At 46.4% G+C, this 15,651-nt stretch overlaps 1 protein-coding gene across 6 annotated transcripts in view; it reads left to right on the top strand.

The window, feature by feature from the left end:
• The window catches only part of RAPH1 (Ras association (RalGDS/AF-6) and pleckstrin homology domains 1), a 132,779-nt gene extending 125,942 nt beyond the window's left edge, over nt 1–6,837 (top strand). For 4 of the 6 annotated variants that reach the window (XM_065750382.1, XM_065750383.1, XM_065750381.1 and 1 more), the window contains one exon: nt 3,842–6,837. In XM_065750382.1, the coding sequence (XP_065606454.1) occupies nt 3,842–5,824 (1,983 nt within the window). In that variant the 3' untranslated portion in view covers nt 5,825–6,837. Of the gene's footprint in view, nt 1–459; nt 1,806–2,391; nt 3,632–3,841 lie in introns of those variants that run through there. The other 2 variants (XM_065750385.1, XM_065750384.1) reach the window with 2 other exon arrangements.
• The last annotated feature ends 8,814 nt before the right edge of the window (nt 6,838–15,651 follow it).

Raw genomic sequence — 15,651 nt, 5'->3', positions numbered from 1 at the left:
CAGCAGAGTTGCCATTTCACCTGCTGGCTGTTGGCTCAAAGGAATTTCCTGAACAGCCGTCATATTGGTAAGAGCTGCAGCGGTGGTGTGCGAATGTTGCAGGAAGGTTTCTTCTCTCCTGCGATTTTGAATCTTTCCCAGGCTGTGGGTTCAAGCTAGAGAAGCAGGCTTTTTAAAAGAAAACCATGGGTCACTGCACCTGACTTTGGTGCATCAGATAAATAACTTGAAATAAGGCACAACATGGCATGCACAACCAGAAAAGAACAGGTGGCGCAACGTGAAAATGGGTTTGACTGTATTCTTTGAGGCTTGTAACTTCTCTGCAGCGTCTGCTGGCTTGGAAGTCACCTGAACGTAATAGCAAAGTAGTACGCAGCCCAGGAACATAGCTTGCTAAACTGTGACCCAGATTTTTCTACTGCATGTGTGCAAAACCTGCTGCATGTTCATCAGCAGATGGCTTGTGTACGTGTACAGGATGCATCAGTTGTGCGAGGGCCGGGTGGATCGAAGTCGGGTCTGCCCAGCATGCTGTCCTACAGAGGTGGAAGAGTGCAGCTATGAGAACTGTAATGTTACTGTTTTCTGAAGTTTTGATTTTCATACGAGATCTTGCTTCTACACTACGAAATTCTGGAGAAAAAGTGAAGTTTAGCGCTGTGGACCACTGTTGTTCTTAACCAGTCCATAGTGCTACTGCCAATTGATCATTTGAATAAACCCCAATAATTTTTGTTATCTGATTAAAGCATTTTTACAAATAAAATATTCAGACTGCTCCCTCTTAAGAGCCATCTATGTTTCAAGCTTTCATCAATTGTAATTCCTTTCGATGTAAAAATTCACTAAAGGTATATTTCTGTTCCTCACATGTAGCACGGGTGAATGGATCACCCTAAAACATCCAAAGAATTCAAATGAAATTAACCTTGTAAAGTTACAATCTGAAACCACAACAACAACAACAAAAAAGTAAATTGGTCACAAATTTAACTCAAATGAAACCGTAGTACTTTCTTTTTTAACCTGTGCAGGTCTGGCCCAAGGAAGGGCTCAATAAATCAGGTTAGCAATAGGAAATATTTAACTCTATGGCAAGAAAGGAAACAACAGTATTGAAACAGTTGTAATTTACATGAAAAGGTATTTGCAATTGGAGGTACTGAGACATGCTGGTTGAGGGAGATCAGTCTCCAAACAGTGTCTCCAGTGTTACTAATTTAATGGTGCCTTAACTTTTGGTGAGAAGTTTGAGTAAGAAATGTATAAAGGCAGATTGCTGCAAGTGGCAAAATGAATGCAGCATTGTTTGCTATGTCCTTTCCACTTCTGCCACAGTCTCTTCTCCATGTCCCCCTTCTCTTACCCTCTTCAAGAAGCAAGGCAGAACAGATCATCCTTTGGCTCAGCAGGTTGATGATGCTGAGGCTGGTCAGGATGTTGCACTGGTCAGCTGTGGCTCTGCCTGCTTTTCCCCCATTTACAGGTGCCAGTAATTTCAGTTCCATTTCTTGAAGTTGAAAATACCTGAGATTTGCACGTCTGTCATGTGTGACTGAAACTGGCCAAACCCAAATGCAGCTGTCACAGGAAGAGTTTGCAAACAGTTCAAATGCAAAAAGCTTGTTTACTTAGGAAAAAAATAGCCAAAGAAACCTCACAGTTACTGTTTTAAACAGTGGTTACTGTTATTCGTATCAGATTTCTGGGATTTCCGGATAGCTGTGAAGTCATGTGACAGAAACGTGAATTGAGATACGAGTATGCAGTTAGTCACTTCTAACGTACCTAGGGCACCACCTAGTAGTAGTTAAGGGTAAACAGGGACAGTGATGTCCTTCATGGTATTTCTGTAAGCACAGTATGGGCGAATTTTTTTCTGTTTGTGGAAACTGAATTTGCTTATTTGGGAGTGGGAATAGATTTCCATCTTGAGATACAGTAATCTTTACCATCGTGTGTTTAATTTGCTCACTGTGACAATGATTGTTTTCAGGGAATGAGAGGAAAATTCCTCTGTGTTTGGAATAGGTACATTTAAGATTTAAAAAGCCAGCTTTCTCAAAATGCCAGTAGTCCAGTTCATATTTTGAAAGAGTACCCTTTGCCTCAAGAATGCTCTGTTCATCTGCACACGTTCGTCATGGCTGGGCAGTGAAAATCTCATTGTCTTATTTTTCCTGTTAGATTCTGAAAATGTTATTTCAAATGTTACAAATGGTGTCAAAACGAGTGCTCCGTGTGCTTTACGTGACAGGGAACAAGGGACAGTTCCCTGTTTAAGATTTTCTGAAATCTTGCTGTTCAGAGAGAGCTGTTCTTTTATGCCTCGGTTCCCTATCTGTTTGATGCTGCTTTTATTTTTCCTGTTGCCTTTTGCTGTCTCAGGTATCAAAAGCGAAGCTCAGCACAGCTAAGGTCAGCACACCCGTGGTGCCTTGTACAGGGCAGAATTAAGGTCAGGGGCTGCTACTTGAAAATTCATTAACTTGAGTGATTGGCAGAATGGTAATTACAGACTAACAACATGCAAGAGATCGAGCTCTCCCCTTGCTTGTGTGAACACACTGATGTAGCTCCAGAACTACATATGCTGCCTTACAGGCTTAGTGTGACAGACAGAGGCACACCTCATGTTTGTTGTAAATTACTATTTATTATCTCTTCCTCTAATACTTTTTGTTATCACTGCGCATATAGAAAGTCTGTGCACCTGTGTTTCAAACAATTGTAAATAAGCTTATGCAGCACAACTGAGCATAACTGGGCTAACTTGTGGCAAAATATCTACTGGTGAAGTATAGGTACTGAGCGTGTTCAGCGGCCACCTTGGTGTTGCATTTCTAATGTGTGTTTTTAAGCTGTGTACTGTGAAGATCACAGCTTGGCTTGTGGCAAAGACTCTTTGTACTGGGTAGCATAGTTCTGATAAACTTGAATAATGCCATTACTGTTTTAATTTTGAATAAGGATGTGGGTTTACAATTTTAGAGAAATAGTTTAACCAGAACAAAACTCAAAGAGCAGACTAAATGTTGCCTGCTGCTTTCCCGTTGCTGTTTCCCTCATACAGTTCTCCCCAGAGTTTCTTTTTCTGAATAACCTAACAGCTGCATGCCGAGCTTTTCTTTTCCAAGCTAACTGTGTTGCAAGTCTCTAAGCATTTCCTTCTCGGGAGATCGTCTTAGGAAGTTTTGTTACTCCCTCTTTTTCGACATTTTTTTTTCCTCAACAGCGTTTGATGTCAGAGCATGTGGAATAGAAGTATTCCTCCATAGGGGTTGGTCTCCATGCGTTTTAGAGCAGCTCAGGATCTCTGTGCTCTGTATCGCTAAGCAGTGTTAAGGCCTGAGCTCACAGCACGGAGGCTTGCCAGACGCTCAGGGAGGCCTGGCTATGGTTTAATTCCAGTCTTAGTGAGGAGGTGCCTGAAGGCTCTTGCTCTGCGTGGTGTCATTTGCTGTGGGCAGTATTCAGTTTGATTCATTATGCTTTGCCCACAGGAGGATCAGTGATCCCTACTTGATACAGCTGCCTGCCCCCAGAAGTGTATTTTCTTCTGCCATTCAGCGTAGCCTGGAGTAGGCCCGGCCCCAGTGATTCTTGTCAGCCCCTCCCTGCTGGCCTGCCTGGCTGTACTGTACAGGCTAGTCAGTGTCAAGGACTCTCTCTTGCTGCATTGTTTTCCTAATATTCCTGCATGCTATAATCTGCCACTTAATTTTTAATGATAGGCACATTTAGATCTTGACTTCATAATCTCTTTGTCTCCCTCTCTCCCTCTCTCCCTCCATCTTTTTCTCCCTATCTATTTTCACTAAAAATCCCTTCCCAATAGGCCCGAATGGAGCCTGCAGGTCGGCCCTTTATGTCTGTTGCACCTCCTGTGTCCCCACAGACAAAAGTGGTGGCTCCCTATACAGCATCGCAGCCATCCCCCCCGCTCCCCCCTCCACCACCTCCACCTCCTCCCCCACCACCCCCCCCTCCTCCTCCTCCACCTCCTCTTCCCAGCCAGGCCACCCCATCTGCTGCCTCCCCTGCAGCCATGTTTGTTAAGTACAGCACCATCACCAGGCTGCAGAATGCTGCCCAGCACGGTGGGCCTTTTTCCAAGGCCCCTGCTGCCACACAGCAGCCCCCCATGCCCCCTCCATCCTCGGGCAAGCCTCAGATACTGGTGCCGCCCAATGGAGTCATGCCACCTCCCCCCCCTCCGCCTCCTCCCCCTACACCAGGCTCAGCCATGGCACAGCTGAAGCCAGCACCTTGTGCTCCCTCTGTACCACAGTTCACACCTCCGCCACCCCCTCCCAAAATCCATCAGGTTCAGCCAAATATAAGTCAGGCAGCTGCTGCTGCTGCCGCCTCCCCTTTGCCACCACCTCCTCCCCCAGTGCCTGCCCCGCCGCTGCCCCAAGCACCCCCAAAGCCGCTCATGACAGCTCTCCCCTCGCAGCCTAGCAGGAAGGGGGCATCACCAGGGGTCTCGCACATCACCTCCCCTGTGCCAGCTCCCTTGCCTCTTGCAATTAAGAAACAGCCGAGTGTCACGTCTCCCCAGGTGCCTCCGCTGCCCCCAGCCCCTCCAGGCCCCACGCCTCCCCCAACATTTCCAAAGCAGCAGAGTTTTTCTATGAAGCCTCCCCCATCCCCTCAATCCCCAGTGCCGTCAGTAGTGAAGCAGATAGTCAGCCAGTTCCCACCTCCTCCCACCCCACCTGCCACTGAGCCCCAGCCTCTGAAACCCCTTCCGTTGAGCGTGGCTCCCCAGTCACCTCCAGCGGTGAAGGCGAAACCCAAATGGCAGCCTGCCTCAGCTCCCTCTCCGGATTTCCCACCTCCTCCACCAGAGAGCAGCTTAGTGTTTCCTCCTCCACCTCCTTCCCCAGCTACCTCTGCAGGTTCTCCCCCCCCTGACAAATCAGGGTCTCCGGTCAAAAAGACCAGCAAGACATCAAGCCCCGGAGCAAAGAAACCGCCTCCCACGCCTCAGCGCAACTCCAGCATCAAGTCCACCAGCTCCACTGAGTACAGTGAGTCCAAGAGACCTTCAGTGGACCGCCTTGTCAGCAAATTTGCACACCCGCCGGAGCCATCGGGGTCTCCGGCAAAGGAGTCATCGCCTCCCGCGGCCCCTCCAAAGCCTGGAAAGCTCAATCTGTCTGGCGTGAGCTTGCCCATTGTCCTTCCGCAGGGAGGGATCCCGCCCAAGGCTCCCGCTCCAGGTGTTTCTGGGAAGGAACCCGTGGTCGAATTCCCTTCTCCGCCGTCGGATTCAGACTTTCCACCACCGCCACCTGAAATAGATCTTCCTCTCCCACCTGTGGAGATACCATCCGTGTTTTCAGGCAGCATTTCCCCAAAAGTTGCCGTGGTCAACCCTCAGCCTCAGGCGTGGTCGAAACCGTCGGTTAAAAAAGCCCCACCACCCACGCGTCCTAAGCGGAATGACAGCACTCGGCTGACGCAGGCAGACGGCGCGGAGTCAGCGGCAGCGCCTGGTCCCCAAGTGCCCACTTCCCCCAAGTCCAGCCTTAGCGTTCAGCCGGGATTCCTGGCAGACCTCAACCGGACGCTGCAGCGGAAATCCATCACCCGGCACGGCTCCCTCTCCTCCGCACGGATGTCCAGAGCCGAGCCCACCGCCACCATGGACGACATGGCCTTGCCCCCGCCCCCGCCGGAGCTTCTGGCTGAGCAGCAGAAGACGAGCGGCTTCGGGGGCAGTCATATATCTGGCTATGCAACGTTACGGAGGGGGCCACCCCCCGCACCTCCCAAAAGGGATCAGAACACTAAGCTGTCACGGGACTGGTAGTCGGTCACCTGGGGCTGGTGCCGGCCGTGACTCGTGGGCTGCCCTGTGATCGCCCAACCCGTGACGTTGTGCACTTGGAGAGCGTGTGGACAGCAGCCCTGTCAAAAGAGGTGATCTCGAACTGCAGCTGAGGCTAAAGATAGAGACATTCCCCTCTCGTGGCTAGGCCCAAGCAGCTGGGGCTGGGGGTCGTCAGTATTTTATTGGGGGAGGCGGGTAGAGGGGCACTGACTTTAACCTTTTCGATTTCTTTTACCCTTCATAGGGCTTGGACCAAAATCCCTTTTTCTTACTTTTTCTGCATTTGGGGGGGAAGATAATTTTTTGTAGTGTCTGTCCGTGTGAGACATGTTTGTGCATGTATGATAAGTGTAGGTATATAATATATTGTGATATATTTCATTGCAATTATAGAAGATAACCAGAATGTTTTTGTAGATCCGTATTTATTGTTTCAGTCACTACATTATTGGGAATCGGACTCTGTAACCAGTCAAATCTTGTTGTAAAGATGAAACCGTAGGGGGCACTTTAAAGAAAGATGGAGAAAGAAAGGAAAAGAAGCAGAGGGAAAAAACAACCCAAAGACAAGCAATTTGGCAGTCTGTGATGGGTAAACGGTGCAGAGTTGAGATGTTCTTCTTGTAACCGTACGTTGGTCACTGATTGAAAAACACAACTTACCAAAACATTCTGGTCATACTACTGAAAATGAGTATGTTCTGAGGAAGAAAATAGATTTTATATATAGTGGGCTGGAGTGGAATATATTTATACTATAGAGAACCTCCCCCTCCCTTCCAAATAGTTTAAAAATGTACACTGCTATGAATTAATTCAAAGTTATTTGTCCACGAAGTAAATAGGGTAAGTGTATATTATTCAAATCCGTTATGCATCTTAACTTTATAGTAGGCTGATGGTTTGTTTGTACGATACGAGATGACTGTTTGTGTTCACCCCTTCTGAAAGCTGCCAGGACTCCTGCAACCAGCGCCGACCCCCAAGGCTGAGCCACGCGGACACAGCTGTGTGCGTGGTGCAGCCCTTCCCCCAGAGAACAGGTAGGTCTGTGCGGACAGCGCTGTGTTCTCAAGTGAACACGTCACCGTCACGTAGCCTCACACCGCCTGTGCACAATAAGATGTATTGTCTCTGTAGAAACCAGTGTCTGGAAACAGTTAAAAGCATTGTTGGTAACTGATTAGTAGCTGTCAGAACACGTTTCCTTCTAGAAAGAGAGGAGGGAAAGGTGATGTGAGGCAGGCATAGCTGGTGTTCTTCTCTTTGACCTGCCAGAAACTGTGACTAACTAATCTGTTAATTTATTACGAAGTTGCCCTTCTAACAAACAGTCGGGGGAGGACTGGGAAAAAATATCCTTTTGAGAGGCATTAACTTTTGCAAGCAGTTTTAAGGGGCCGTTATGAGTTGGAAATACTTGCTTTGTATATTCATTTGCCACAGCTACCGCATCAGGTACGAGAGTCCTTTTTTCATACTCGGGAAGTTTTGTTACGCTGTTATACCCACGGTCTGGATGCAGTATGTTAGGGTAGTTGGCGCAAGTGCTCTTGTGTGCTGTGCATGCTCGTTACAGGGCAGTGGAACGCAGTCTCTGTAAGTTAAGCAGAGTGTTGGGTCTGTACCTAGACCACCCTTGGTTGTTGGAACTTCCTTGGTCACGACAGCGATACCTCCAAGGCTCAGATGGCAGAAGGATTTTATTGCTGATTGTTTACTTTTTCTCCAAAAGCAAATATTATTACACGTTTTCCTTCCCCCAGAAAGAGAAAGGAAGGCAGGAGCTTAACCTGACAGTGTCTTCAGGTGCGTAAAATGAGATACGAGCTAAGCTCTTGTTAGTGAAATTCAGGCTGAAAAGAAATAGTGTAAGAGTGTCTGCTATTCCTTTTATTATAGTGTTGATTTTTTTTAATCTAAATATTAAAGTAAATGTCTTTGTGAATAATTTATCGATAGGAAAAAGATTTTGCCGATGAGAAGGAAAAATGGCGTGTCTATAACTATTTAATTTGATAAAAGTGCATCATGAAGAGAAAAACAACTGGTGCTGTCTGTGCTGCCCTGTGCCGTAGACCTTTCTAAAATCTGTTTCAGCACCTCTGGAGATTATCTGAGTAGTTCAGACTAGTTTGTTTTGAGCAATAAGGATATACTATTGTGTGTGTTTTTAAAGCACTGCTACAGAAAGGCACTTTTTTGTATCTTTCACATTGTTCACAGAGGTTTTTTTCCTACTATTTTTGTGCTTATGAAGTGTCCTTAAAAGCATTGGTGTTGTTGATTTAAGCACGCTGGTATAGCTGGCAAGTAAGGTTGTAGAAAAATTGTTAAGCTATACTGCAATTCATGGGTGCTGTGATTTTTTTTACTGCTTTGTACTGTATGCAGCTCCTGGGGCTCGTACCCACCCGTGGTGCAAAATGTGAGCAGGCACAGTCAGAACTCCGTGCTGTTACTATTCTCTGCTCCCTGGCAGGGCGTGCATGAGCTGATGCAGTGCACACACCCAGATGAGAGCAGCCAGTGGATTCTGCTCATCTCCTGGTTTTCTTTCCCTACAAAACAGTTCCACCGGTGGGTGACAGTTGCAGTCCTTTTTCTTCTGTTCATTCAGTGCATGCACCTCTAGGATTTGCATTTGGCAAAACAACGTTTTGAGTGCAGGTTTTTTAGAGGTGTTGGTGCTTTGTTCTTGTTTCCCTGTGCCTGAGATGTGTTTACTCTTTACCTCCCAGTAGACAGTGGATCCATGCTTAATTTTGCAGGCTACTAAAGAGCTTGCTGGGAGGCACAAATTGTCCAGCAACTTTACAGCAAAAAGAACGCATGTCAGCAAAGGCTTAGCTTCTTAGTACAACTTCCTTCCTTAGTAAGTAGTCGTACAGAAATATAGCAAGTGGCTGCAGCTTTCTCAGCCGAGCACTGAGATTTGGATTCAGAGTGGTTTGGGAAACCTGGATGCCTTTTCACCTCGTGAGACCTGTTAACAAGAATTGCTTTTCCAGTCCGTTTACTGTTTTTATGATGGCAAATACTTACAGCTTGCAAGTAAGTTATTTTTGCCCTTGTGCACTGGTCTCTGAATTGTACCATTTTCTCTGTTAAAGTCAGAAAACAAAGGAGCCAAATTTCAGACATACAGCAAGATACCTGCTACAAATGCAGGGCCGTAATCCTTTTGGCACTGTTGAAATGAATATGTGAGAGCTGAGCTAGCATGCTCTGTACGCAGAGATAGCAGATACTTTCATCCTGGAATGCTGAAAACATAGCTACATATATGTACCCTCTGACTCATAATGGCAGGGAAAGCCTTGCTGAGAGCAGATGGGGCATTCTGTACTCTGTTCCAGTGCCCATTCTTTTACATTTCCTCTGTGCCTCTGCGGGTAGCAGAGCTTTGCTCAGCCAGCGGAGAGAGGAGGTCTCAGTGTGCAGTATGGGTGTAGGAAGCGGGGCCCCGGTCTTCTCAGATACTTTCATTTTAATTCTGCTCTTGGTGAATTGCTTTGGAAGGGAAAACTGGGCTCTCGTAACAGCAGTAAAAGTAGAGGAGAAAGCATCTAACAAGAAAGATTTTTACCAAGTGGTTCTAAACAAAGCGTTGGAAATGTTTGAGGTGGACGTGCCTGTCTTCTGTTTTGCCTTTCAAAACAGGAAGGAGGCGCAAGTCCCACAAAATGGAACAAAGTAAGCAGTTATTTCAGTTACTTTACATGGCAGTTAGCTGCTTTCCTCTGCGCAGTAGCTCCCTCATGCCGCAAAAGACCGCGTGCTCTAACTTGGTACACAGCCTCAAAGCCAAAGAGCTCCTCTCCTGAACTTACTGTGCAATTTCCTGCAGAGCGACAGGGAACGACTGACACACCAGGGAGATGTCAAGGTACCTGACTCACTTCAGGACTAACGGGGAGGGAGCGATATTTTAACAAGTGCATTGTAAGATTTACTGTAGTGGAGTTGCACATGTGGACTTTTCTGTTGGTTTTGGGTTTTTTCCCCAGTTTCTCTGTTCTGTGCTGTTAAGCAACCAGGTAGCACAAACAAGCCTTGCTCTGGGTTAAAATTATTTCTTTCCACAGTTAAAGGAACCAAAAGTGCCATTTCAGCAGCAGAAGGGCAAAAATGTTTTTTCTGCTTATTGCAGAAAACTGCATAGACTTAAATTGTTATACTTGAGTGGTGCTGTTACAGGTAAAATTCTCTTACTCAAAATAAGGTAACAGGTGGGTCTTACTTAGAGCATTACTTTCAGTAGTCACTTTAAAAGCAGTTACATCTCAATTGCTTGGGGCATTACATGGCTCACTGGCTTTAACTATAGCTGGAGAACATTTGCAGTGGTAGAGAATAAGATTTCCTGCTTGAAAATATTGTTAACGTAGGGCCCAATTCTTACAGCTGTGGTGGTATTTCTATTCAGTGTGTTACCTGCAGTACTTTCAACACTTGATGCTCTTCCTGATTTTTAGCATTTGCTTCAAAGTAGCAGCAGAAGTTCATAAAGGTATTTGCTATAGATGTGCATGACTTCTCTCCTGTCAGCACATATGCTTCCTTGGGGTTTTGCCTCAGGCCAAACACGAGCAGTATAAACTCCTGACAGAAGGAGGTGAAGATGCAATCAGATGTGAGGATTTTTGTTCTCTTGGTGGCGGCTCTGCCCTTCTTTTTCTCACTGTGAAGATATAGATTACATTCATGTTCAAACAGTGCTCCTGCTCTAGGGACAAGGGGAGTCTTATTTCTTTGGAGGTAGGAGCTTCCTTTTCTTTGTGGTTCCTGCTGTTCAGCTTTGCATTCCCCTTTTCATTTGGAGTAGACTCCAATCCAGAGAGCATTTGACACTACAGCTTTCCTGTACACTTTTCTATAAATCTTTTATCTATAAAATGCTGCTGGTTTTTAAACTTTGTTTTAGAAATATAAGTACGTTTTCCTAAAATGAAATAACTTTCCTTTCTGAATTACTTTTTTTTTTTTTTTCCAACTGAAGGAGAAAAGTGATAAAAACCAGCATGATATTGCAGGGGTCAGCACCCACGGTGATCCAATGAGATGCAGACTTTGTCTGGTTTTGAAAATGAGGTGACAACACATGACTGGCCACCTGTAAATTAAAGTAACTGCCACTAATGTGGGAAGAATAACAAGTTGGGCAGATGGTGGTTTTGGTGCTTTGAGGCACTCAGGTGGGGCAAGGATTCAGTGAGCTCTGCTCTTGGTGAGTGTACGTCCTCGATGAGGTGAACTACAGAAGAATTGGGAGGAACAGGAACCAGTGCTGTCTCTATGCCCAGTCCCCTACATCAGAGATTGTGAGGGGAATGAGTGAGAGGGAACTCGAACAACAGATTTTGGAAAGCCCTGTAAGTGTCAACACTTAAAGGCAACCTGTCTGTTAGAACACTTAGGAATTGAACCAGCTGTTCCTTATAGTGGAAAATAGTTCTCTCTCACTCAGGAATTCCTAAGATGCCAAAGATGCACTCAGAGCTAAATTTCAGGTATGCAGATGTGCTTACAGCAGCTGCTCCTGGGCAGAATGGGGCTGCTGCTGTCAGCTGCTGCACAGCCCTTGCCTCGACTCACCCCTGTGGGTGGCTGAGTACAGACCTGCAAGGGGTATGGGCAAAGGATGGTTTAGTGTGAGAACGTGCGTGCAAGGACTCCCTTGCTGCTAATTTAATGCAGCACTTTTACTTTAAAGCTTATACTTTTTAAAAGGAAAATCAATACTTTCATTAGTTAGTTATAATTAAAATCTTAGGCCTCCTCCTAGTGGACTGCCACTGACCAGAAACGAAGTGGAGCAGCAGTTTGTTTCATGGCTTACACCAACAGCAGTTAGCAGCCGCTGGCGATATCCTGTACAATACTGGGGATGCAAATATAAGAAAAAGGCGTCATTGCAACGATGATTTGTCTGTGCAGCAAACTTGTGGTGAGTGCTGTAAATATATTCATGTTTACTGCTTTAAAAAAGAAAATTGCACATTCTGTCTTTCAGTGGGATTGCCTCCCCTCTTCTTCCCTTTCCAAAAAAGAAAATCAAAGCTCTTTTAGACTGCTAGCTTCAGGTTGGGGGGAGCTTTGCCATATTATAAATATATATAAATATATGTATAAATATACTTTTTTAAGCATGAGAGAGGACAAAAGAAATACATTATAGAGTACCCAATATAGATCATTATAATGGAATATGCACAATTCAATAAAGATGTAGTTAAATTTAATAATTTGCTTTAATCCTCTGTCTTGCCATTTTCCTTTTTCAGAACCCACCTTGTGTTCTCAGGGCAGCAGCGGTTCCCTTTCTCAGGGCTCACGCTCTGATGGCCTCACAGGGTGCTCTTTCTTGATAAAATCGCTACTTAGTGTTCCTTTGCACAGCTCTTTCCAGATCAGAGCTGGCTGTACCTGTAGCATTGCCCATACCAGCCACAGGTCTAAAGAAGACACGGAGTGAAAGCTCACCTTTTCCATCTGCCTGCTTCCTCAGAACTGCAAGGTCCTGGCGTTGCTCGGTGCAGCTCTGCTCACACACAAACAGCTGCTGGCTGGTAAGTGCTGGGGCAGCCCCCGCTGGGATCCGCTGTAGGGAATTCACTCCGCTCTCGTTCCATGGCGGATGCTCACGGGCTGCCTGTGCAGCACTCGTAAGCTGCTACAGCAGGGATTTGAAAGTTAAGATTAAAGAATTCAGAGCAGAATTCCTGCTCATGTAGGGCACTGATTCTTACAGGTGATGAGGTTTTTGGTTACATGTAAAACTGAGGTAACCTCTGCCTTGAGCCAAAAGCAGCAGCAGCAGCTTCAGTGCATACTGTCACGTACAGGAGAGGGAACTCAGCCCAGAGAACAGAATTTGCACCACGAGCACAGCTGCCTGCAGCACAGGGAAATCAGAGTTGGAGCGCCGTGGCCCCAGGGCACTCATGTCACCACTGAAAGAAGAAAAGCTGCTTTGGTCCTGCAGGCCTAGAGGGAGGAAGGGAACTCTGCCTAAATGTTGGTGATACAGAACGGTGCTTGGGAAAGGTGAGCAAGAGCAGCTCCAGGCAGCTCAGAGGAATCCTGGCCTAAAAGTAAAGCTGGTATGAGAGGACAGCAGCTCAGAGTTGTGAATGCAACAGGGGTGCCTGTGCTGAAAGAAGGAGGTAGTACTGAGTACTAGCAGTACTGAGCAGTTACAGGAAATTCACAGAAGGCCACCAGCTGGATACCAGTGTTCAAACCTGGGCTGGGGAAAGGGCTGAGCTCACCTTCTCTGAACAGGGCTCCTGCATACACAAACCACGGCTGTCCCTCTCTCAACGTATCAGAAAGCCTGTAGCGAAAGACAAGGAACGTGACACGGCGGTGGCACACTCACAGAACACAAGGTGTGTGCTTCGTTCTTTTTATTCAGGGCTCGTAACAAGAGGGTTTAGTACACAGCAACAGTTAATTCCAAGTACAATTAAAAAAATTTAAAAATTGGGTTTTGCACTCACTTGGAAGATGGTTCAAATGGCACACACAATAAAATGTTACCGGCAGCACGCAGCTCCCCAGTCTCGCAGGCTCGATCTAAATTTACAGTGGGCTCTGCACTCCTCCACTGCATCAGCAGTGCCAAACTCAAAAGCAGAGTGCTTTCCCTTCTAATTGCAACCCAAATGTGTGTTGGGGGGGGTTCTGCTTTCAGAAAAAAGTACATGGACAAAAAAATCCATGTTAGACACTAACATTTCCAGAGAATTCATAGAAACTACTTGTCCATGCAAGTTGCAAAAGACACTTTTTCAAATGTGAAAAGAAGCACTTGGGCTTTACCAAAAAAAAAAAAAAAAATCTCAGATGTCAGCACTTTAGCAAGGTGCTGTAATGGAAATGAATTTGTACACAGCTCTTCCTCATTAGTAAATAGAAGGATTTTTCTGAGGTTTTAAGAGAAACAGGAACCGTACTGCACGTATTTCAGCAGCCACCACATACCTGTCCAGCAGGATGCTGGGTGTAGGCTTACCTCTGGCTCTCAGGCTGCTGTTGACTTTTTACCTTCTTGTAACCCATGGTGGAATAAGCAAAGGTATTAATGAGTATGTTCAGAGCACCAAAGAAAACAAACAATTCTTGCATTTGCAGAAAGTTGCACAAAACACATTGCTTCTTTGAATGAATGCAGAACGTCACGGTCTGAATTATCTGCAACAGCAGCTGCCAAAACTTGGCTGCAGCAAGTGTTCAGCAACCTTCCCACAGACAGGAGATGAGGGTCCCACTACCCTCGCAATTGTAAAGATCAAAAGGACTGTTGCTACGCACTGACTTCAGCTACCAAAAAGAGAAAGCATTCCCTCTTGCACTGTTCTGACCTCTATAATACCATTTTAGCCACACAGTGTGGCCGTGCCTAATACTGAGTGATGCCAAAGGGTGGGGTTAGGTGGAAAATACATTGTGAGCACAATAAATTCTTGAATGTGGCTCCCTATAAGCTATAGCCCATCACCTACCTGCTCACGCTGTTTGTTGTACAACACTGCCTCTTCTCAACAGTTATTTGCATTTGTGAATGCAGCGGTTCTGCACATTTCCCACTGCCACTGTTGTCAACACAGAAACTAAAGCCTCTGTGTGGGTTTTGCAACATCTCATTAAATGCTGCAGTCCTCAGCGACTCCACGCTCAGTAACCCCCATCAAAGCTGCAGCACTGCACTCTTTCCAACAGCATCCTCCAGCAGCTTCCAAAAAAGTTGTGCTGATCATGCTGCTGGGACACCAATGAAAAAAAAACAACTTGTCCTTTCCAGAAGGAAAAGGTAAAAGTTTTGATTTAATTTACATCTGAAGCCCAGAGACATAATAGAATAGTGAGCTCATTTCTAGGGAAGAGGTGCACGTGCAGTGTTTGCTAGGAACTGGTGGAAGCTGCTGGGAAGAGCACAGCAATAACCTGCCATCCAGACACCTTAGAAGCACAGCACAGCCCTCCTCCACCACAGGTGAATGCCCTCTGCCAGAAAAGGACCATCAGTGCTGCCACCGCTTCTCATCCCAAGCTCAGCTGAAACACCCCGAACAAGAGTGCCACTTTACAGAAGCTCAGTGTTGCCAATGTCAGTCAGTTCTCACCTGTCACACAAAAGTGCTGAAGAACCGCACCGGGCAGGGGGTCAGGCATCCTGCCTACTTGCAAAGGCTGAGGTAGGGCTACCTTGACAAGACCGGTGTGCTGGCGCAAGCAGAAGACAGGCACATCCTCTTAGCACTGCACAGGGAGAGCCCTTGTCAGCAAAACAATTCTCAAGAGGTGTGAAAAGTGAACATAATGCTGTGGCAAGTGTTCACCAGTTCTCAGGCTTCCCACCACCCACTGGTAAGCCATCCTGCCAGAGCCCGGGGGACTGCGCAGGAGCTGTGGTGCAAACCAGCAGCACTCTCCAGCTGTTCCGAGGAACAGCTGCTTCCTGTTAGCACACACCACAAAGGCGGGCTGAGCCCTAGGACCACTCTCCACCTTTTGTCCTCCGCTGAGAGCAATGGCTCCTCAGTGTTCTCTGGTGCCTCTTCCCGCTAGCGGGCATAGAAGCACCATGGGGACACTCAAGCATAAAACAGGCTGCTTGCTTTTCCTGCCCCCTCTCACCCCTCTGTGTCAACAAAGAAGAAACAAAGATCATCAATCAAGGACAAGGAGAAAGAAGATAAAGATCAATGGGTAAGACACACACAACCTTAGCCACCTTGATGCTGAACACAGGCATCAAAAGAGCCTGTTTCAGCACTACCTGAGGACAGTCTGTAACC

The sequence above is a fragment of the Cyrtonyx montezumae genome, unplaced genomic scaffold (genome assembly GCF_038088225.1).
Source record: "Cyrtonyx montezumae isolate F1298 unplaced genomic scaffold, pur_monq_1.0 scaffold_7, whole genome shotgun sequence".
Taxonomy (NCBI): Eukaryota; Metazoa; Chordata; class Aves; order Galliformes; family Odontophoridae; genus Cyrtonyx; species Cyrtonyx montezumae.
This window is presented reverse-complemented; position numbering and strand designations above follow the sequence as displayed.